Source organism: Cherax quadricarinatus, chromosome 45, assembly GCF_038502225.1.
Source record: "Cherax quadricarinatus isolate ZL_2023a chromosome 45, ASM3850222v1, whole genome shotgun sequence".
Classification (NCBI taxonomy): domain Eukaryota; kingdom Metazoa; phylum Arthropoda; class Malacostraca; order Decapoda; family Parastacidae; genus Cherax; species Cherax quadricarinatus.
The window spans coordinates 13,709,409-13,731,757 of NC_091336.1; the positions used below are offsets into that span (position 1 = coordinate 13,709,409).

General features: G+C 40.1%; 1 protein-coding gene across 2 annotated transcripts in view; it reads left to right on the forward strand.

Moving 5' to 3' along the window:
- The window catches only part of LOC128694799 (transcription initiation factor TFIID subunit 5), a 75,772-nt gene that overhangs the window by 31,987 nt on the left and 21,436 nt on the right, over nucleotides 1-22,349 (forward strand). For both annotated transcript variants that reach the window (XR_011393178.1, XM_070094305.1), the window contains exons 5-10: nucleotides 6,969-7,158; nucleotides 9,765-9,884; nucleotides 12,321-12,466; nucleotides 13,890-14,027; nucleotides 14,450-14,643; nucleotides 16,132-16,245. Coding sequence is in view for 1 of the 2 variants with exons in the window: in XM_070094305.1 (XP_069950406.1) it covers nucleotides 6,969-7,158; nucleotides 9,765-9,884; nucleotides 12,321-12,466; nucleotides 13,890-14,027; nucleotides 14,450-14,643; nucleotides 16,132-16,245 (902 nt within the window). In the remaining variant the exon portion in view is untranslated. The remainder of the gene's footprint in view (nucleotides 1-6,968; nucleotides 7,159-9,764; nucleotides 9,885-12,320; nucleotides 12,467-13,889; nucleotides 14,028-14,449; nucleotides 14,644-16,131; nucleotides 16,246-22,349) is intronic.

The window sequence follows — 22,349 nt, forward strand, 5'->3', positions numbered from 1 at the left end:
TACTTGTCTTGGCGATTCTTGTAGGTTTAGATATTGTTGGTAGCAACAGGCAGTTGCTCATAGTGTTTGTGAATTCGGTTACTTGTGGGTCCTTGTGGTTGTGTAGTAAGTTTATGTTGAAATCTCCTGTTAGTAGCAGGTGGTCTTTATTCATGTGTGCATCAGTATAATCATGTTTCCTAGTTTTTCACTAAAGTGGTGAATGTTTGATTGTGGTACTCTGTAGATGTTTATAACTGTGAGGGGTTTTTGCAGGTCTTTTGATTTAAATTTGGCTATGATATATTCACCATGTTCATCCCTTGTGCAAGATTCTTTGATACATTCGAGTTGATTTGAGTAGTATATAGCTGTTCCTCCCCCTTGCTGGTTTGTTCTACAGCTGTGTATGGCCATGTAGCCAGGACATCTGTAACATCAGGCTTAAGCCAGGTTTCTGCGAGTGTGATGATTGATATATTGGAATGAAGGGAATTGAGTAATGCTGTGAGGTTGTCATAATGTTTGCTCAAGGATCTGACATTGTAGTTAAAGATGGTTATGTTATTGTTTGCTCTGAGTAATGTCTTTGCTTGGTCTGCTGTGTAGTAATTACAGTTGCTGTTCGATTCGTGTAATTCATTTAGTAAAAAGTTTACATCAGGATCTATGCCTGTAATCATAAGATGAGAGTGACTCTACAAACTAGATTTTCTGAGTAAAATATTATAAGATTTATAGTGAATCTACAACTAGACTTAGGAATAAGACTCTGTAATTATTCTAAAACTTGTAAAAATATAAAAGAACTAGGGATTATTATAGAAAAGATAATTCAGTTATACACTTAAGCATCTAAATAGCACCTTAATTAATTTAACAAATATGAGTATATGAACTACGGTAGATATTTACAGCTAAAATAAAGGAGCTAGTGAATATAATAATAAAATAATGAATTAAAAAAAAAAGTAGCACCTGAGATAGTCAATAGCACCTGGAGTATTTTAACAAATGTGACTATATGGACAAGAGGGGGGAAAAAAATTATAACACCTGAAAGTAGCCATTTAATTGTTACTAAAACTAGGAGTATAGCAATTACTAAATAAAGGGCAGTACAATGTATTGGTATATAGAGAATTATTTCAGGAGAAATATATAAAGGGACTAAATTAAGTAGTGGTAAACAACCTTTAAAGGATAGATAGTCACTATGATATAAAGTTAATCTGAGAGTAAGATTTGCCTTTAGCATAAAGTTTGAGCAATTGATATCACAAAAAGAAATATTATTTGAGATAGTTGATACTAGCTAGTAAAAGATGGTACAAGGAATTGTACAATAGTGTAGTAGGACCATACACTAGTTAGTTATTTGTAATTTGGGAGTAAAGGGAAAAATTGGTAAGATTATAAGAGAATTATAACAGTGCTTTAAGTGGGAATAATTGGTAATGCAGATATTATTAAAGAGTAAGTATCTTATTAACAAATAATCAATTGTGAATGGGAAATCTGGGAAGATAACACAAATTGAGTCACACAAGGAACTGTGTGGGACACATGGGATAATGAGGTAGTAAATACTATCTGGGAGGTAATAGTACAGGGATTAGTTCAATAATGGCATAATAACATACACTAACTTAGTACAAAGATTTGATCTCTAATATCAGTCAGACTCTGTAATGTTTGTGTCATGAAGGAAGTTTGCTAGTTCATTTTCACTTTCACACGGCCTACATTTGTTTTCCTTACTAGAATTTGTCCATCACGCACAAAGCACTGGTGAATTTTATCATTATTCTCACGTTTCAGTTTTCTCACTCTGTACAGAATAAAATACATGTCATTAGGTATGTGGCTAGTGGTGGTGACAGCAGTCACTGTCACTGTTGTTGTTGGGGTTTATAGGGCCACCACAGTGGCCATTCTTGCTCCTGACTACATGTGTAGAGAACCTAGGATAACCCAAAAAAGTCAGAGCGACTTATAAGTACTACACTCTTAATGCTTTACTAAATTGATACACTCTTAATGCTACACTTTGCCACTGCTGCTTAATGTTGTCTGCCACTGCTACCTCATGATGTCTGCCACTGCTGCTTCATGTTGTCTACCACTGCTACCTCATGTTGTCTGCCACTGCTGCATCATGTTGTCTGCCATTGTTACTTCATGATGTCTGCCACTGCTGCTTAATGTTGTCTGCCACTGCTACCTCATGATGTCTGCCACTGCTGCTTCATGTTGTCTGCCACTGCTACCTCATGTTGTCTGCCACTGCTGCATCATGTTGTCTGCCATTGTTACTTCATGATGTCTGCCACTGTAGCTTCATGTTGTCTGCCATTGTTACCTCATGATGTCTGCCACTGCTGCTTCATGTTGTCTGCCACTGCTACCTCATGATGTCTGCCACTGTAGCTTCATGTTGTCTGCCACTGCTACCTCATGATGTCTGCCACTGTAGCTTCATGTTGTCTGCCACTGCTACCTCATGATGTCTGCCACTGTAGCTTCATGTTGTCTGCCACTGCTACCTCATGATGTCTGCCACTGTAGCTTCATGTTGTCTGCCACTGCTACCTCATGATGTCTGCCACTGTAGCTTCATGTTGTCTGCCACTGCTACCTCATGATGTCTGCCACTGCTGCTTCATGTTGTCTGCCACTGCTACCTCATGATGTCTGAAACTGTAGCTTCATGATGTCTGCCACTGCTGCTTCATGATGTCTGCCACTGCTACCTCATGATGTCTGCCACTGCTGCTTCATGTTGTCTGCCACTGCTACCTCATGATGTCTGCCACTGCTGCTTCATGTTGTCTGCCACTGCTACCTCATGATGTCTGCCACTGTAGCTTCATGATGTCTGCCACTGCTGCTTCATGTTGTCTGCCATTGTTACCTCATGATGTCTGCCACTGCTGCTTCATGTTGTCTGCCACTGCTACCTCATGATGTCTGCCACTGTAGCTTCATGTTGTCTGCCACTGCTACCTCATGATGTCTGCCACTGTAGCTTCATGTTGTCTGCCACTGCTACCTCATGATGTCTGCCACTGCTACTTCATGTTGTCTGCCACTGCTACCTCATGATGTCTGCCACTGCTGCTTCATGTTGTCTGCCACTGCTACCTCATGATGTCTGCCACTGTAGCTTCATGTTGTCTGCCACTTCTACCTCATGATGTCTGCCACTGTAGCTTCATGTTGTCTGCCACTGCTACCTCATGATGTCTGCCACTGTAGCTTCATGTTGTCTGCCACTGCTACCTCATGATGTCTGACACTGTAGCTTCATGTTGTCAGCCACTGCTACCTCATGTTGTCTGCCACTGCTACCTCATGTCTGCCACTGCTACCTCATGTTGTCTGCCACTGCTGCATCATGTTGTCTGCCACTGCTACCTCATGATGTCTGCCACTGTAGCTTCATGTTGTCTGCCACTGCTACCTCATGATGTCTGCCACTGTAGCTTCATGTTGTCTGCCACTGCTACCTCATGATGTCTGCCACTGTAGCTTCATGTTGTCTGCCACTGCTACCTCATGTTGTCTGCCACTGCTACATCATGTCTGCCACTGCTACCTCATGATGTCTGCCACTGGTGCTTCATGTTGTCTGCCACTGCTACCTCATGATGTCTGCCACTGTAGCTTCATGTTGTCTGCCACTGCTACCTCATGATGTCTGCCACTGCTGCTTCATGTTGTCTGCCACTGCTACCTCATGATGTCTGCCACTGCTGCTTCATGTTGTCTGCCACTGCTACCTCATGATGTCTGCCACTGTAGCTTCATGTTGTCTGCCACTGCTACCTCATGATGTCTGCCACTGTAGCTTCATGTTGTCTGCCACTGCTACCTCATGATGTCTGCCACTGTAGCTTCATGTTGTCTGCCACTGCTACCTCATGATGTCTGCCACTGTAGCTTCATGTTGTCTGCCACTGCTATCTCGTGATATCTACCACTGTAGCTTCATGTTGTCTGCCACTGCTACCTCATGATGTCTGCCACTGTAGCTTCATGTTGTCTGCCACTGCTACCTCATGATGTCTGCCACTGTAGCTTCATGTTGTCTGCCACTGCTACCTCATGATGTCTGCCACTGTAGCTTCATGTTGTCTGCCACTGCTACCTCATGATGTCTGCCACTGTAGCTTCATGTTGTCTGCCACTGCTACCTCATGATGTCTGCCACTGTAGCTTCATGTTGTCTGCCACTGCTATCTCGTGATATCTACCACTGTAACTTCATGTTGTCTGCCACTGCTACCTCATGATGTCTGCCACTGTAGCTTCATGTTGTCTGCCACTGCTACCTCATGATGTCTGCCACTGTAGCTTCATGTTGTCTGCCACTGCTACCTCATGATGTCTGCCACTGTAGCTTCATGTTGTCTGCCACTGCTACCTCATGATGTCTGCCACTGTAGCTTCATGTTGTCTGCCACTGCTACCTCATGATGTCTACCACTGCTGCTTCATGTTGTCTGCCACTGCTACCTCATGATGTCTGCCACTGTAGCTTCATGTTGTCTGCTACTGCTATCTTGTGATATCTACCACTGTAGCTTCATGTTGTCTGCCACTGCTACCTCATGATGTCTGCCACTGTAGCTTCATGTTGTCTGCCACTGCTACCTCATGATGTCTGCCACTGTAGCTTCATGTTGTCTGCCACTGCTATCTCGTGATATCTACCACTGATGTCGCCAAGGAATTGAATATTTCTGCTATTTTGAGCTCAATTACAAGGTACTTTTCATCATGAAACCAATTAAAATCATATTTATTTTTGTAGTATATCTTCCATTCTATCACATGAGACCAAATAAAACGAGAATACAACCATAAAAAACAAACTAAAATATGCTGTTAAGGGGAGGCTAATGGCCGAGAAGTGAACTCCATTATTTATGGTCCGATTTCTTTCATTTTTGGTGTGCATTAAGAAGCATTTTTTCATCATGCATTGCCCAAGTTTCAATAAGATAGTCTAACAAACAACTGAGATCCAATTCCTTGATCAAGATCAAGAGCCCCTTACCAGTGTCAATTAACTTCCCTTGAGGCCCGCTCGCATCTGGAAATTTTGCTCGCATCAGGAAGCAAAAAATCGACCAAGCAGCTGCTCGTATCTGGAAAAACCCACACGTGGATGCACTCGTAAGTAGAGGTTCCATCACTAGGAAAGAGTGGACTGTTAATCACTACCGCATCAGCTAGCTTATCTTGCTCTGTTTTACCATCTTGGTAAGCAAAATATTTGTTGAATTGGGTATCCATGTTGATTTTCCAGTCCTTGATGGCATCTTCAACCTTTGTGTTTAGGTAAGTTATTTGATCTGTGTGGCTGGCTATGACTGCTTGGAGGGTCTTGCCAAAAAATCAGTCATGCCAGTTGATGTTAGCTGTTGTTCAAGGCTGTTGATCTTATTCTCAAGGTGAAGTAACTTAGATTCATGGTTTGTTATTGTTGTACGAAGATTCATATTTTCAGTATGAAGATGCAAGTTATCCGCTGTTAGGGTGGTGATGTATTTCTTTAGAGTGTCAGGATCATTGGTCATACCCAGGAGCATGTCAGATGGGTTAAATCCTGTGAAGGAAGTAGAAGTAGAGAGGGAGTCAGTCACGGATGGTGGTGTTGTAGCTGAGTCGCCTTGGTTGGTGGGTGAGGGGGGAGTCGGCCATGTTTGTTGTTGGTGATGCATCGCTCTGGGTGGTGAGGGGGGTGGATGGGGCACCGGCATCCTGCTGGGTCGTCATATGGAATAGTCGATTTCTAGGTGCTGCCTTGCTGTTCTTAGTGCTGTTTCTTCTATGATTTGGTCTCATAGTAGTACAGGAGTTGCTGTGGTTAGATGAAGAAACTAAATTAGTTAAGAGCTTGGAGTAGGTAGTCATCTGGCAGTGGGGCTGTGCCTGGAGTTTGTGGGGCAGTCTTCGCTTCAATCGGTAATTTCTCGGTTTGTAAGTATCACTGTTGTTTATGTTGGGTCATGCTGGGTTCTGCGTGCGTTAGTGCAGTTATGATTGCAATTAGGCCATCATAGAAGCGTTGAGGGCTCTGGCTGGTGAAAAAAATGAGAGGTTGGTGCCTCTCCTGCCGCTGCCGCTGGTTTCTTTTCCTTTCTGTTGTTTATTATGTCATATTAAATGAATTGTGATAGATAACTAAGCTGTAGAGTTGATATTAGCATTATTTTGTCATGCCTCTTGAGAGGCTGGAACGAATTAATTGCATTTCAGTTAATTTAAATGAGGAAAATTGACTCTGCATACAAACAAGGTCACAGAATGGATTATGTTCGTCAGCCGAGGTTCCACTGTACGTATATGAAAGGTTTCTAGAGAGTAAAAAAAGTATATGGAAGGAAGAGTTCTTATTTTCTTTAAAACATTGGCAGTCTTCCACTGAGACAGTGACATGAAAAAAGAAGTGCTTTTACCATCACACACTCCATCTCCCCCTCCTTCTCCCTTCCCTCCTTCGAAGTGCAGGCACTGTACTTCACACCTCCAGGACTCGGGTCCAGCTAACTGGTATCCCCATATCTTTTCATAAATATTACCTTGCTCACACTAACAGCACATCTACTTCTCAATATTTCCAACAATGTAAACATTATTATACCTCTTCATAATGCTTTAAGTATTTCTGCAAAAATACACTTCCATTTCATTCTGCCAAGGCTTAATGATAAATACATTATATTACTCATATTACAACCTTCACAAAGCCTGTCACTCCCATTTGTTTATTTAATCTATGCGAAATAACTTATATAAATTAATTTGGCACTTGTTTATGAAGTATGTAGTTCATGGTAATCATACGTTTATGTACAATTCTTTAATTTTACTTGTATTTATTTGTCTGTACATTCAGGTGTTCTTAATTTACCCTTCACAGTTGCAGTGCTGTAATAGGCTGGTGCTGTCCTATTTCACATTTGTCTGTTCTCTTCCAGTAAACAAATCAAAGATGTACTATGGACTGCTTAAAGAACCAGAGCTGCCTAACTTTCATATGGAAGAGGAAGAGGGAGAAGAAGAAGGGGATAAACCAAAGAAAAAGAAGCCCAAAAAAGATGCTCTTCAAAAGAGCAAGAAGAATGATCCCAATGCTCCACCCACAAACAGAATTCCATTACCAGAACTGTAAGCTTGATTTCATAATTTATATCTTTAGTGGTCTTGCATATGTTTTCTGCTGGATAAATTGGTTTTAAATACTACTGTACAGGAGGCCCTTTACATTCGCGAGGGTTAGGGGATCAAGAACCTCGCGAATCTTGAAAATTTGCGAATGTTTGGTGCGCAAATATGATGTAGGGAAATATAATAATACTGTACTGTAGTGTTTGTGAATGTTTTGATGCATAAATATATTGTAGGAAAATACAATAATAGCATTTACTTGGTCTAACAATACTGCTTCCTTAACATACCGAACCACGAACAATCATAAAACACATGAAAACATTGTAAAATATTGTATATATACTTGGTATGGTTTAATAACAAATAATGAACTAACAAAACATTCGCCACTCATAAGGTTAGGCAGACGAACTCTGACAACTTGTGATGATGATGACGATGATGATGATGATGATGGTGATGATAGCCATGCAGTTACTGATGACAGTTGAATGGAGGTGATTATATGGAGTGTAACTGCATGGCATGATGAGTCTTGTGTGTGGATTCTAACTCTTCACTGCCAGTGTTACTGATGACATTGCTAGAAGCAGAGTTAGCATTGGAGTCAGATTCTGCCATGGGTTGAGGTTCAGGCGAGGCAGTAGGGGTAGCAGCAGGAGTAGTGGCAGGCTTCCTTGTGAAGAACATTGTGATGGTCAACTGAGACTGTTTCCTCTTCATATCTACAAACAGAGTTTTGTAGGGAATTATGCTCAAGGTTGAGGGCTTGAGGTTGATTGGCCTCAGCAACACTCCTTTTCTTCATACTCACTCTCTGCCTGCACAATCCCCAACAATTCTTCATCATCTATGCCCAGTACATGTTCTTCAACCAGTTTTCTCACCTCACCCTCCTGCATGTCCTCGAAAACTTTACCACCAACTAGCCTTGCTAACTCCACAGTCTTCCTCATGGCTTTGTTAACCTCATCCTGAGGACCAAATCTAACAGAATCACACACACTCTGGCCACAAAGCCCTCCAACAACCCTTCACTGTCTGAGGGTGCAAATCCTTGACACACTCATGCACTAATGAGAGGCAGTCAGCAGTAGTGAATTTCTTCCAGTATTGAATGACTCTCATATCTGGATCTTCATCCAACACAGCGTGGAGCCTTTGCATTGACTTTTGTGTGTAGTAGGCTTTAAATGTAGCTCTCACACCCTGATCAAGAGGTTGTATTAAGGAGGTTGTGTTTGGCGGCATGAACACAACCTCATCATCGTCACACATTTCCTCCAGTGATGGTGGGTGACCTGGAGCATTATCAAGAAGCAAGAGGATTTTGTTTGGGAGGCTCTTCTCTTGTAGGTATGCCTGTACCTCTGTCAGGAAACAGTGGTGAAACCAGTTCATACAGATGACATTAGTGGTCCATGCTTTCAGATTGTGCATCCAGAATACTGGAAGGAGATTCTTGTTGCGTCCCTTCAGTGTTCTGGGGTTGGCAGCTTTATAAATAAAGCCTGGCTTTACCATGTGCCCAGCAGCATTAGCACATAGTATTAATGTGCATTGGTCTTTTGCAACCTTGAACCATGGCGTACTTTTCTCCTCCTTGGCGATGAATTCCCTGGCAGGCATCATCTTCCAATACTGGGCTCTTTCATCTATATTCCACACCTGCTCAGGCCTGTATCCCTTCTCATCGATGATTTTTCTTCAAAGCGCCAGGGAATGCAGTTGCCGAAGCATGATCTGCTGAACTTGATTCTCCACTCATCTCCATGTTGTGTGGGAGAACCATCTCTTAAATTTATCAAACCATCTTTTACTTGCTAGGAAGTCAGGATGGGTGATGGTAGGACCTCCTGGTTCTGTAATGGTGCTAGCCTCATCACTAGCCAACGTATCATACAAAGTTTTTCCCTTTGCACGAATGACATTGCTGTCTATGGAATTTCCTTTTCTATTTTGGTCTGAAATCCACACAAATAATGCTGATTCTTACTTGTGACACTTGCTTGGCTGAGGGAGGAGCAGTAGATGCTAGTGCTGCCCTTATCTTCGCCTCATTTTTCTTGAGAAAGCACACTGTGCTTTCGTTTACATTAAATAATTTTCCAATGGCAGAATTGCTCAAATAACCTGCCCTACACTTATCTAGCAATTTCATCTTCTCCAGATTCATGACTTTCTTTGAGTCAGCACTTAGGGGTTGGCTCATCAATAGTGGTTGCTGCTCGCTTGGGGGCCATATGTGCACCACCACACAAACACATGCACAGTAGGATATAAGCAGTAACTGGACACGACTGACGCGAACAGTAACTGAATAATGAGTGAGCAGCAGACTGGCGGGCTGCCGGTTGATGGGGTAAGAGGGAGAATAGTAGGGACGTGGCTGGAAGCATTTTCCCATACTTTTTTCCCGCATTTGTTTGGTAAATATGATTGGGCAGCTGGGCATTTGCAAATGTTTGAAGCTCACAAAAGTGGAACTCACAAAAGTGGAGAGCTAGCTGTATTAAGATAATATCAGTGAAACATTTTCATTAAATTTCTGTTAACATGTTTTGCCTCATTACTCTATCTAACATATATTTGCATTATTTCAGACGTGAAATTGATTTTGTGGAAAAGGCGAAAGCATTCAGAGATGCTCTGAAAAGAGTAACACTAAGCAAGGATACCCTTCCTTCAATATGTTTTTATACCTTTTTGAATGCTACAGGAAAGTAAGTAGTTTTGCTTTTTTGCACTTGTATGAGGTGTAATAAATACCGTACAGTATTAGGAAATTAAATTGATGTTACAATAGAACCCGGATTATTTTTAAACCATCTGCTGTTCACTCTGTAATATTCGTATAAATTAATATTGACATGTATTTAAATGAATGAGCATAAAAAGTAGGGTACTTAGCAGATTTTAGGACTTTGATAAATGGTTTACCTTTTCAAACCACATTGGCTGTCTTCCACCAGGGTTAGGTGACCCAAAATAGGGAACATTATCATCACTCATTCAATAGCTGTCTTAACATAAGTGCACAGATGTCTCAGTTTAAATGGCACTTAAATTGTAACATCCCCACCCCTTCTTCAGAGTCTCGGTACTTTACTCCCACATCTACGAGTGGCTAATCAGTGTCCCTTAATTCCTTCATAAATGTTACTTTGCTTAAGCCCCTCCCTGTTAAAACCTCCATCCCATCCAATCCTTCCTGGGATAGTTCCTATTCCTCTTTTTTTTCCTGCATCCTGGGTTTATACATCCTTTGCTTATCTTGTTTGGCTCTGACCTCTCTGGATGCCCAGACTTCTAGATCAAACCCTCTTCTGCCCTCTGAAATATCTATAATAACCCTGCACAGTCTTCCAATTTCTATGCTCTGAATTCTTTTCATTATTTTCACATCTCAAATTGCTGTGAGATATGACATCACTGCCTCAAGCCTCGCACTGCAATGTTTGAAACCCATGCTTCTCACCCATATAGAAGTGTTAGTAATACTTTGGTACATTTCACTTTCCAATCTTTAGATTCCTCAACACTTTGTGTCATTTTTTTTTTCCTTCACCTCTTCTGTGGTTCTCCTTGTCTTTCATAGATCCATCTACTGATACATCAACTCCCAAATATCTGAATACAGTATGTACTGTATATTCACTTCCTTCATACTCCCTACCCCCAAGCTTTCATTGCCTGAACTTTGTTAATGTTTTCACCTTGCTCTTTCCCGAACCCCTTCACCAACCTTCGCAATTTCTATTCAGACCCTTCAAAAGAGTAATTGCAACCACTTCCACTTATCAGAATCTTTATCTTCTATTCCCACACTTTTCCATGACACCCTAAGCATTCAGTTTTTACACTCCTATCTTTTCTTTCAACACACCGGCCATATCCCACCAAGCCAGGGTGGCCCAAAAAGAAAAACGAAAGTTTCTCTTTTAAATTTAGTAATTTATACGGGAGAAGGGGTTACTAGCCTCTTGCTCCCGGCATTTTAGTCGCCTCTTACAACATGCATGGCTTACGGAGGAAGAATTCTGTTCCACTTCCCCATGGAGATAAGAGGAAATAAACAAGAACAAGAACTAGAAAGAAAATAGAAGAATACCCAGAGGGGTGTGTATATATATGCTTGTACATGTATGTGTAGTGTGACCTAAGTGCAAGTAGAGGTAGCAAGACATACCTGAAATCTTGCATGTTTATGAGACAGACAAAAGACACCAGCAATCCTACCATCATGTAAAAGAATTACAGGTTTTCGTTGTACACTCACTTGGCAGGACGGTAGTACCTCCCTGGGCGGTTGCTGTTTACCAACCTACTACCTAGGACAATCCTATCTATAAATATATTAAACAGCCATGGTAACATCACAATTGTTAACACTATCTTAACAATAAGAATGATTTATAGTGAAGATCCAAATTAACAATTTCGTAAGAATAGTACAGCAAGATGGCAGAATAAAGTTTGATGAGTAGACGTTAAGGAGATGTGTATTCCATGGAGGCTTAGGTGCTAAAATAGAGGTAGAAGCTGAATTTATATTTCTATGATGTGGGGATAAGTGATTCCACTGACAAAGTAGGGGCAAAAAGAGATGTGTAGAGGAAATAAGGGTAAGGGGGACTAGAGAAGAAACTGCCTAGACACAGAATTGAAGATTTGGAAAGAGGGATCAGAATTTGATGTCGAAGACCCAGGAGATGGAGGATGTCATTAGAAGTCTAGTATGATGGAATTTGAGATTTAGAATTCCAGTACAAACACAGGGTATTGATAAGAATAAGGTGAATGATCTCAAGAAAAGTTAAGAATGGAAGGTGGGTGATTATGTGTGAGTGAGGTGCAAGTGTTGAATGATGATGAAAGTATTTTCTTTTTGGGGATTTTCTTTCTTTTTGGGTCACCCTGCTTCAGTGGGAGATGGCTGATTTGTTAAAAAAAAAAATAAAAAAAAGTATGTTATATTATAGAAATTTTTATATTGGTTTACTTGAAAAAGGTGGTGGTATTGTATGTAAGTGATTTGCAGATAGTGGTTCCTTGTGATGCTGTTTACTCTGAGAGATGGTATGTAAGATCAATTGTTACCCTTAGTATACTTTTTTATCCTTTCATTGTTTTGATGTTAACCTAAAGCTCTGTTTCAGCATTACAGCAGTAGACATATCTGACGACTCCAGTCTCCTAGCATACTGTACGTCTGACTCACAAGTTCGAGTGCAGAGTATCACACCTAGTAAATTACGCTGCATGAAGTCTGCAGAGCAGTTGAATGACATAGACAAAGATGCTGGTATGATTCCTTGATAAGTGCAAGCTTAATATTTTTAATTTTGATTATGCAGTTAATTAAGCATTTGTTAAAATATACTACAGTATTTTTTTCCCTCCATGTCATCCTGCTATTATAGATTCCACTAAGCTTGTACAGTAGAACTCCGACAATGACAGTTTGGAACCAATTAAAAATAGGTGCATCGGACTTCTGACATTGGAACAAATATATTTACTAAGTTTAATATAATGATAATAATAATAATAGGAATAAAAATAAGACATTTAGAGAGGACCGAACAAAAGAGGATGACTTGGAGGATGTATAAATCTGTAGTGAAGGGAAGGCTAGGTAGGGGTCACCCTAGGAAAGGATGGAGGGAGAGGGGTAAAGAGGGTTTATGTGCAAGGAGTTTGGACATCCAGCAGGCATGTGTGAGTGTATTAGATAGGAGTGAGTGGAGGAAAATGGTTTTTGGACCTGACGCGCTGTTGAAGTGTGAGCAAGGTAACATTTTGTGAAGGGATTCAAAGAAACCGGTTATCTGGATTTGAGTCCTGCATTCTATAGGAGGGATGGGGATATTTGCATTTTGGAAGGGTATCTGAACTGTATTACATACGTGCCTCTGGCAAGACAGTGATAGTGAATGATGGTGAAAGTATTTCTTTTTTGGGGTTACCCAGCCTTGGTGGGAGACAGCCAGTGTGATTTAAAAAAATAATAAAAATAATAATAATAAAAGATTGGGATTTTATGATTGAGCGCCCTGTTCTTTCAAGAAATTTAGAAGTGTTCACATACCAGCCATTAATGTAACAACAATGAAGAAATGCTAAATTTTATATTCAAGAGTAGCGGTATGATTATCAGGATCATTAACTCTAAGAAAATAGATGTGCTTTCAACTGAGAATTGGAAGCATGAACAGATTTCTTACTGAACAGACACTGGCAACCTGTAGAAACATTTTGGAACTACATAAGAGGAGGCTCTATGAACACATTCTCCTCAAGAACATAAGGGTCTGCAGCAATTCACAGAAATATTTCTACCTAATGTACAAGGTACTAGCATATTAGCGAGATGCAAGAAAGTGGTGATAATTTACTGTATTTAGTGCTTGTGTGATTCAAGAAATTTTAAATCTATTCAATCAATTAATTGGTTATCCAGTGCTTTTTGGCTCAAACTTCATTTACAATTTAACCCTAATGGATAAGATGAAAGTGACATAATACTGTTTATTTTTTTATGAATTTTGCTCACTTTTTAATAGTTTAATATCATGTTGCTGCTTCCCAGAGCAAAAAAAAAAAAATGGTTGATGCTGTCCATGAACAGTCAGAAACATTGCTTGAGGCACATGAATATTGTATAAATGCAAATTCTTCTTTTGGTATTTTGAAGAAGTAAGAGAAAACACTGTATTCCCATACAGATGATGTCCTGGTGCGAATGATGGATGACCGAACAGCTGAGCCTGTTCGTACTCTACTTGGACATTCTGGACCAGTCTACGCCTGCTGCTTCAGTCCTGACCGTAACTTGCTTCTCACGGGTGGAGAAGATGGCACAAGTAAGTTTCTTAGATATTATCTTGTGTACCTTTCAGTTAACTCTTTTTCATGCTTCGTACAAAAATAAAAATGAAAATATTTATTTCACTTATGGTAGCTTCAAAGCATAAATCCTGTCTTACTTTTAAACTTCTTTCATAGTTCAATTCTGCTTCCTTCTCTTATAATTATTTTAAAGTTATTTGCTTGAATATGCATATAGTGAAGTGGGGGAAGTGGAACAGAATTCTTCCTCTGTAAGCCATGTGTGTCGTAAGAGGCGAGTAAAATACTGGGAGCAAGGGGCTAGCAACCCCTTTTCCTGTATACATTACTAAATTTAAGAAGAGAAACTTTTCTTTTTCTTTTTAGGTCACCCTGCCTCGGTGGGATACGGCTGGTTCATTGAAAAAAATAATATATTGATATTTTGTATTTTCAGTTCGTTTATGGAGTATGCAAACGTGGACATGTTTGGTTGTTTACAAAGGACATATCTTTGCTGTATGGGATGTGTGTTTCTCCCCTCATGGCTACTACTTCGCCTCTGGTGGACATGATCGAACTGGTAGATTGTGGGCAACAGATCACCATCAGCCTCTAAGGATATTTGCTGGACATTTTTCTGATGTCGATGTGAGTAGATAACATTCAGCAATTTGGAAATATTTTAGAACTGGAATAAATCTAATTGTAGTTTGGGCTGGCAAAAGTTTTATTTCATACAGGTGGGACACTGCTTTCAGTAGTACTTTATTTAACTATTTTAAGTTTATAAGTTTGTGCTCTTGGGAGATTCTGAAGAGAAGTTGCAGAGATTGGTGGATGAATTTGGTAGGGTGTGCAAAAGAAGAAAATTGAAAGTGAATACAGGAAAGACTAAGGTTATGAGGATAACAAAAAGATTAGGTGATGAAAGATTGGATATCAGATTGGAGGGAGAGAGTATGGAGGAGGTGAATGTATCCAGATATTTGGGAGTGGACGTGTCAACGAATGGGTCTATGAAAGATGAGGTGAATCATAGAATTGATGAGGGGAAAAGGGTGAGTGGTGCACTTAGGAGTCTGTGGAGACAAAGAACTTTGTCCTTGGAGGCAAAGAGGGGAATGTATGAGAGTATAGTTTTACCAACGCTCTTATATGGGTGTGAAGCATGGGTGATGAATGTTGCAGCGAGGAGAAGGCTGGAGGCAGTGGAGATGTCATGTCTGAGAGCAATGTGTGGTGTGAATATAATGCAGAGAATTCGTAGTTTGGAAGTTAGGAGGAGGTGCGGGATTACCAAAACTGTTGTCCAGAGGGCTGAGGAAGGGTTGTTGAGGTGGTTCGGACATGTGGAGAGAATGGAGCGAAACAGAATAACTTCAAGAGTGTATCAGTCTGTAGTGGAAGGAAGGCGGGGTAGGGGTCGGCCTAGGAAGGGTTGGAGGGAGGGGGTAAAGGAGGTTTTGTGTGCGAGGGGCTTGGACTTCCAGCAGGCATGCGTGAGCGTGTTTGATAGGAGTGAATGGAGACAAATGGTTTTTAATACTTGACGTGCTGTTGGAGTGTGAGCAAAGTAACATTTATGAAGGGGTTCAGGGAAACCGGCAGGCCGGACTTGAGTCCTGGAGATGGGAAGTACAGTGCCTGCACTCTGAAGGAGGGGTGTTAATGTTGCAGTTTAAAAACTGTAGTGTAAAGCACCCTTCTGGCAAGACAGTGATGGAGTGAATGATGGTGAAAGTTTTTCTTTTTCGGGCCACCCTGCCTTGGTGGGAATCGGCCAGTGTGATAATAAAAAAAAATAATAATAAATCACTGACATTAAATTTGTATAAGGGAGGATGATGCTTTTATCAATGTAAATTTAAAGCTGCAGCTTTCTGAGGCTTCTTACTAATGTTATGCAATGTATTTTTTATTTTTTTCAGCATATATTGCCCTGTATTTTGGACATAAACCTTCACTGTGTGACTACTAGAAATTTATTTATATTCACTCAAAAAAGAATTAATACCATGAGTATAAAGTTACTTTGGACAATGGTCACATGGCAAAATCAAGATAGTAAAGAAAGTAAGCTTATGTTTCCTGTATATTAATCCTACATATCCACTCACTGTTTTATTCTCTTAACAGGTTGTTCAGTTTCACCCTAACAGCAATTATGTGGCATCTGGATCCAGTGATCGCAGTATTCGAGTTTGGGATTGTTTCAATGGAAATTGCATGAGAGTTTTAACAGGTCATAAGGTAAGTGACAGTGTCAGTCATTGTTATACTAAGGTATTCAAATGAGGAAAACTCAAGATGTATACAGTAGGGCTCCACTTTTCGGCATTCCGCTAATATGGTGATCTCAAAATATGACCAGAGCCTTCTATACGGCAAGCAGTCTTTCAAATACGGCGAGCGCTACCTGGTTTGTTTACATTCTCTATGAGCACATCTCTATTATGTAATAATCACTCTTGAGCACATTAAATGTCTAATTTTACATCAATATAGACATTTTCATTAACCCATCTATGATATTTTCTTCAAAATTATACAAGAAATGCATTACACGGCACATAAACATTTTGTTTACATACTATGGAGGTGTAGTAGCCAAGCGGAGGGAAAACATTACGTCACTCCCCTTAATACCTAATGCTTTTGTTTACATTTCTCGGCATGAATTATTCATTACTTCTCCCTTTGTTTATGATGGCATCTAAAGGTAGTTGTTAGAAACGATTAAACTCGGTGAACATGGTATGTCGATGGTAATAATATGGCTCTGGGCCACGTTAAGTATCGTGTAGCTATGTAGGTAGGTATAGGTATGTAGCTCAAGCGGACTACATGCCTACATTATTATTATAACTGATAATTATACGTGTGTGTACCTGTACCTAAGTAAAGTTACACACTGTGCTGGCATGCAGGTACACATTAAAATCGCTAAGAGTGTCTTATTAGTTTTGAAGATGCCATGTTAATAATGATAATACAGTAATAATCACTGAGGTGCATTAAATATCGTATAAATCGTTAATACAGTATAGACATTTTGCTTAATCCATTTAAATACACCCCACAGTAGAATAAATTATCATAAATATGAGCAAGCATGCATGAGTGTGTTAGATAGGAGTGAATGGAGACGAATGGTATTTGGGACCTGACGAGCTGTTGGAGTGTGAGCAGAGTAATATTTAGTGAAGGGATTCAGGGAAACTGGTTATTTTTATATAGCCGGACTTGAGTCCTGGAAATGGGAAGTACAGTGCCTGCACTTTAAAGGAGGGGTTTGGAATATTGGCAGTTTGAAGGGATATGTTGTGTATCTTTATATGTATATGCTTCTAAACTGTTGTATTCTGAGCACCTCTGCAAAAACAGTGATTGTGTGAGTGTGGTGAAAGTGTTGAATGATGATGAAAGTATTTTCTTTTTGGGGATTTTCTTTCATAAGAACATAAGAAAGGAGGAATGCTGCAGGAGGCCTGCTGGCCCATACTAGGCAGGTCCTTTTCAATTCATCCCACTAACAAAACATTTGCCCAACCCAATTTTCAATGCCACCCAAGAAATAAGCTCTGATGTGAAAGTCCCACTCAAATCCAACCCTTCCCACTCATATACTTATCCAACCTAGATTTGAAACTACCCAAAGTCCCAGCCTCAATAACCCAACTAGGTAGACTGTTCCACTCATCAACTACCCTATTTCCAAACCAATACTTTCCTATGTCCTTTCTAAATCTAAACTTATCTAATTTAAATCCATTACTGCGGGTTCTCTCTTGGAGAGACATCCTCAAGACCTTATTAATATCCCCTTTATTAATACCTATCTTCCACTTATACACTTCGATCAGGTCTCCCCTCATTCTTCGTCTAACAAGTGAATGTAACTTAAGAGTCTTCAATCTTTCTTCATAAGGAAGATTTCTAATGCTATGTATTAATTTAGTCATCCTACGCTGAATGTTTTCTAATGAATTTATGTCCATTTTGTAATACGGAGACCAGAACTGAGCTGCATAATCTAGGTGAGGCCTTACTAATGATGTATAAAGCTGCAGTATGACCTCTGGACTTCTGTTGCTTACACTTCTTGATATAAATCCCAGTAATCTATTTGCCTTATTACGTACGCTTAGGCATTGCTGTCTTGGTTTAAGGTTGCTGCTCACCATAACCCCCAAGTCCTTTTCGCAATCTGTATGGCTAAGTTCTACATCATTTAACTTATAAGTACTAGGGTTATGGGCACTCCCAAGCTTCAGAACCTTGCATTTATCTACATTGAACTGAATCTGCCACTTTTCAGACCAAGAATAGAGTTTGTTTAAATCCTCCTGAAGTTCCATAACATCTACGTTTGAATCAATTATCCTACCTATCTTTGTGTCATCGGCGAATTTGCTCATATCACTAGTAATTCCCTCATCAAGATCATTGATATATATTATAAACAACAACGGGCCCAAGACTGATCCCTGTGGAACGCCACTTGTCACAGATCCCCACTCGGACTTAACCCCATTTATGGACACACTCTGCTTCCTGTCAGTGAGCCATGACTCGATCCACGAGAGCACTTTTCCCCCAATGTCATGAGCTGCCACTTTCTTTAACAGTCTATGGTGCGGAACTCTATCAAAAGCCTTACTAAAATCTAAGTAAATAATATCAAATTCTTTATTGTGGTCAACAGCCTCAAAAGCTTTACTGAAGAAAGTTAATAAATTAGTTAGACAAGACCGGCCTCTTGTGAATCCATGCTGAGTATCATTAATCAAGCTATGCTTATCGAGATGGCTTCTTATAATCTCATCTATAATTGACTCTAGTAATTTGCCTACAATTGAGGTCAGGCTTATTGGGCGGTAATTTGACGGTAACGACTTGTCCCCTGTTTTAAAAATAGGAATTACATTAGCCATCTTCCACATATCAGACACTACACCTGTTTGAAGAGACAAATTAAAAATATTAGTTAATGGTTCACAGAGTTCCATTTTGCATTCCTTAAGAACCCTTGAAAAAACCTCATCAGGACCCGGCGACTTATTATGCTTCAGTCTGTCTATCTGCTTCACAACCATCTCACTAGTGACTGTGATGTTACATAATTTATCTTCTTCTAGCCCACTGTAAAAATTAATTACTGGAATATTGTTAGTGTCTTCCTGTGTAAAAACTGAGAGAAAATAATTATTTAAAATCAAGCACATTTCATTCTCTTTGTCAGTAAGGTGCCCATAGTTATTTTTAAGGGGACCTATCTTATCTCTAACTTTTGTTCTATAGACCTGGAAAAAACTTTTTGGGTTAGTTTTAGAATCCCTAGCAACTTGAATTTCATAGTCCCTTTTAGCTTTTCTTATCCCCTTTTTAATGTCCCTCTTAATGTCAATATACTGATTCATAAGATGACCCTCACCTCTTTTGATACGCCTATAAATTCCTTTCTTATGCCCTAGTAGATATTTGAGCCTATTATTCATCCATTTTGGGTTATTTCTATTTGATCTAATTTCTTTATATGGGATAAACGCTCTTTGAGCAGCATGTATAGTGTTCAGAAAACTGTCATATTGATAGCTCTCTTCGTTACCCCAGTCAACAGATGATAAGTGTTCTCTAAGCCCATCGTAATCTGCTAAGCGAAAATCTGGGACTGTTACTGAGTTATCGCTACTATCGTACTTCCATTCAATGCTAAATGTAATTGATTTGTGGTCGCTAGCACCCAGTTCCTCTGAAATTTCTAAATTATTAACAAGGGATTCATTGTTTGCCATAACTAAGTCAAGCAGGTTATTTTCCCTTGTAGGTTCTGTCACAAACTGCTTCAAAAAACAATCCTGAAATACTTCTAAGAAGTCGTATGATTCTAAATTCCCAGTCAAGAAATTCCAATCAACATGACTAAAGTTAAAGTCTCCTAGAATTACTACATTATCATGCCTTGTGGCCTTAACAATTTCCTCCCATAGTAGTTTCCCTTGGTCCCTATCTAAGTTTGGGGGACGGTATATCACTCCTAAAATCAGTTTTTCATGCCCCTCTGAAAATTCTATCCAAACAGACTCTGTATGTGTTACTTCAGACTTAATACCCGTTTTTATGCAACAGTTCAAGCGATCTCGGACATACAATGCCACCCCACCCCCCTTCCCAATACTTCTATCTTCTTGGAACAATTTAAAACCCTGAATATGACATTCCGCAGGCATGTCCCGACTTTTTGAATTAAACCACATCTCAGTTAAGGCAAATACATCAATGTTACCTGCACTAGCAACTAATCTCAACTCGTCCATCTTATTCCTAGCACTACGGCAATTAGCATAATAAACATTGAAAGACTCTCCTTTCTCTTTACCCTTCCTGCTCATTTCTATTTTTCTACTAAACCTATTACTGTCCTTATCACCCAAGGTCCCTGGCTTTTCAATATCTACCTCGTTCTTATTATTACTAGTTCCCCCAGAACTCGTAATATTACTACACTGGGACTTCACTGTTTTCCTGCCAAAACTCGTACCACTAACTACTCCTAGTTTAAAGTCCTAACTGCTCCCTCCACTGCAGTTGCCAGTGCTCCCACCCCACACCTAGATAAGTGAACCCCATCCCTGGCATACATGTCATTTCTGCCATAGAAGAGGTCCCAGTTGTCAATGAATGTTACCGCATTTTCCTTACAGTATTTGTCCAGCCAGCAATTGACACCAATTGCCCTTGGGTCACCCTGCTTCGGTGGGAGACGGCCGACTTGTTAAAAAAGAAAATGAGCTGTGGTACCCAGGCGACTTGTAGGACTTGGGGTAGCCAGCGACATGTAGGATTTGTGGTAGCCAGGCAACTTGTAGGACTTGTGGCACCCAGGTGACTTGTAGGACTTGTGGTAGCCAGGCAACTTGTAGGACTTGTGGTAGCCAGGCAACTTGTAGGACTTGTGATAGCCAGGCAACTTGTAGTCCAACATCAGAGAAAATGTGTACACTGTAATATTACTGAGGATAGCTAGAAAATTATTCCTTTTGTATGCCTTCACTCAGGGCATCATTTCTTCTAAAAATGGTGTTACATGAGAATGAGAGTGTTTCTCTTTATTTATTCTACTGTATCAATGTGGAGACAAGTTGTACACGATGTAAAGTGAAAACCAGACGTGTTCGCCTGATTTGTTTACATTATGTGTGGGTGGGGTGGGGAAGGCTTCCCTGGCTGGATTCCATACTTCCCAAACCTGACTTCGTACAAATAAAACTCACCTCTCACCCTACATTAAGACTACAAATACTTTAAGGTAATTAATGAATGTACTGTATATGTATTTTATTGCTCTGGGGTGCTTTAATTAAACATCGTAGTATATTATGTGTGGGTGGGGTGGGCTGACCTGGCTGGCTACCATACTTCCCAGACCTGACTTCCTACAAATTAAACTTTCCTCTGACCCTACATTAAGACTACAAATATTTTAAGGTAAGTAATGGGTGTACTGTGTGTATATTTTAGTTTTCATTGTTCTATTGTTATTTTTCTATTGCCATTGTTCTATTGCTATTTTTCATTGTTCTATTGCTAATGTAATATATGTTAGTGTAAACTTGTTACCTGGAATTTATATGCATTTATAAGTGGTATATAAGACAAAAAGAATGCAGATGTAATATATACAGACTTTGCAAAAGCCTTCGACAAGTGTGACCATGGCGTAATAGCGCACAAAATGCGTGCTAAAGGAATAACAGGAAAAGTCGGTCGATGGATCTATAATTTCCTCACTAACAGAACACAGAGAGTAGTAGTCAACAGAGTAAAGTCCGAGGCAGGCACGGTGAAAAGCTCTGTTCCACAAGGCACAGTACTCGCTCCCATCTTGTTCCTCATCCTCATATCTGACATAGACAAGGATGTCAGCCACAGCACCGTGTCTTCCTTTGCAGATGACACCCGAATCTGCATGACAGTGTCTTCCATTGCAGACACTGCAAGGCTCCAGGCGGACATCAACCAAATCTTTCAGTGGGCTGCAGAAAACAATATGAAGTTCAACGATGAGAAATTTCAATTACTCAGATATGGTAAACACGAGGAAATTAAATCTTCATCAGAGTACAAAACAAATTCTGGCCACAAAATAGAGCGAAACGCCAACGTCAAAGACCTGGGAGTGATCATGTCGGAGGATCTCACCTTCAAGGACCATAACATTGTATCGATCACATCTGCTAGAAAAATGACAGGATGGATAATGAGAACCTTCAAAACGAGGGATGCCAAGCCCATGATGACACTCTTCAGGTCACTTGTTCTATCTAGGCTGGAATATTGCTGCACACTAACAG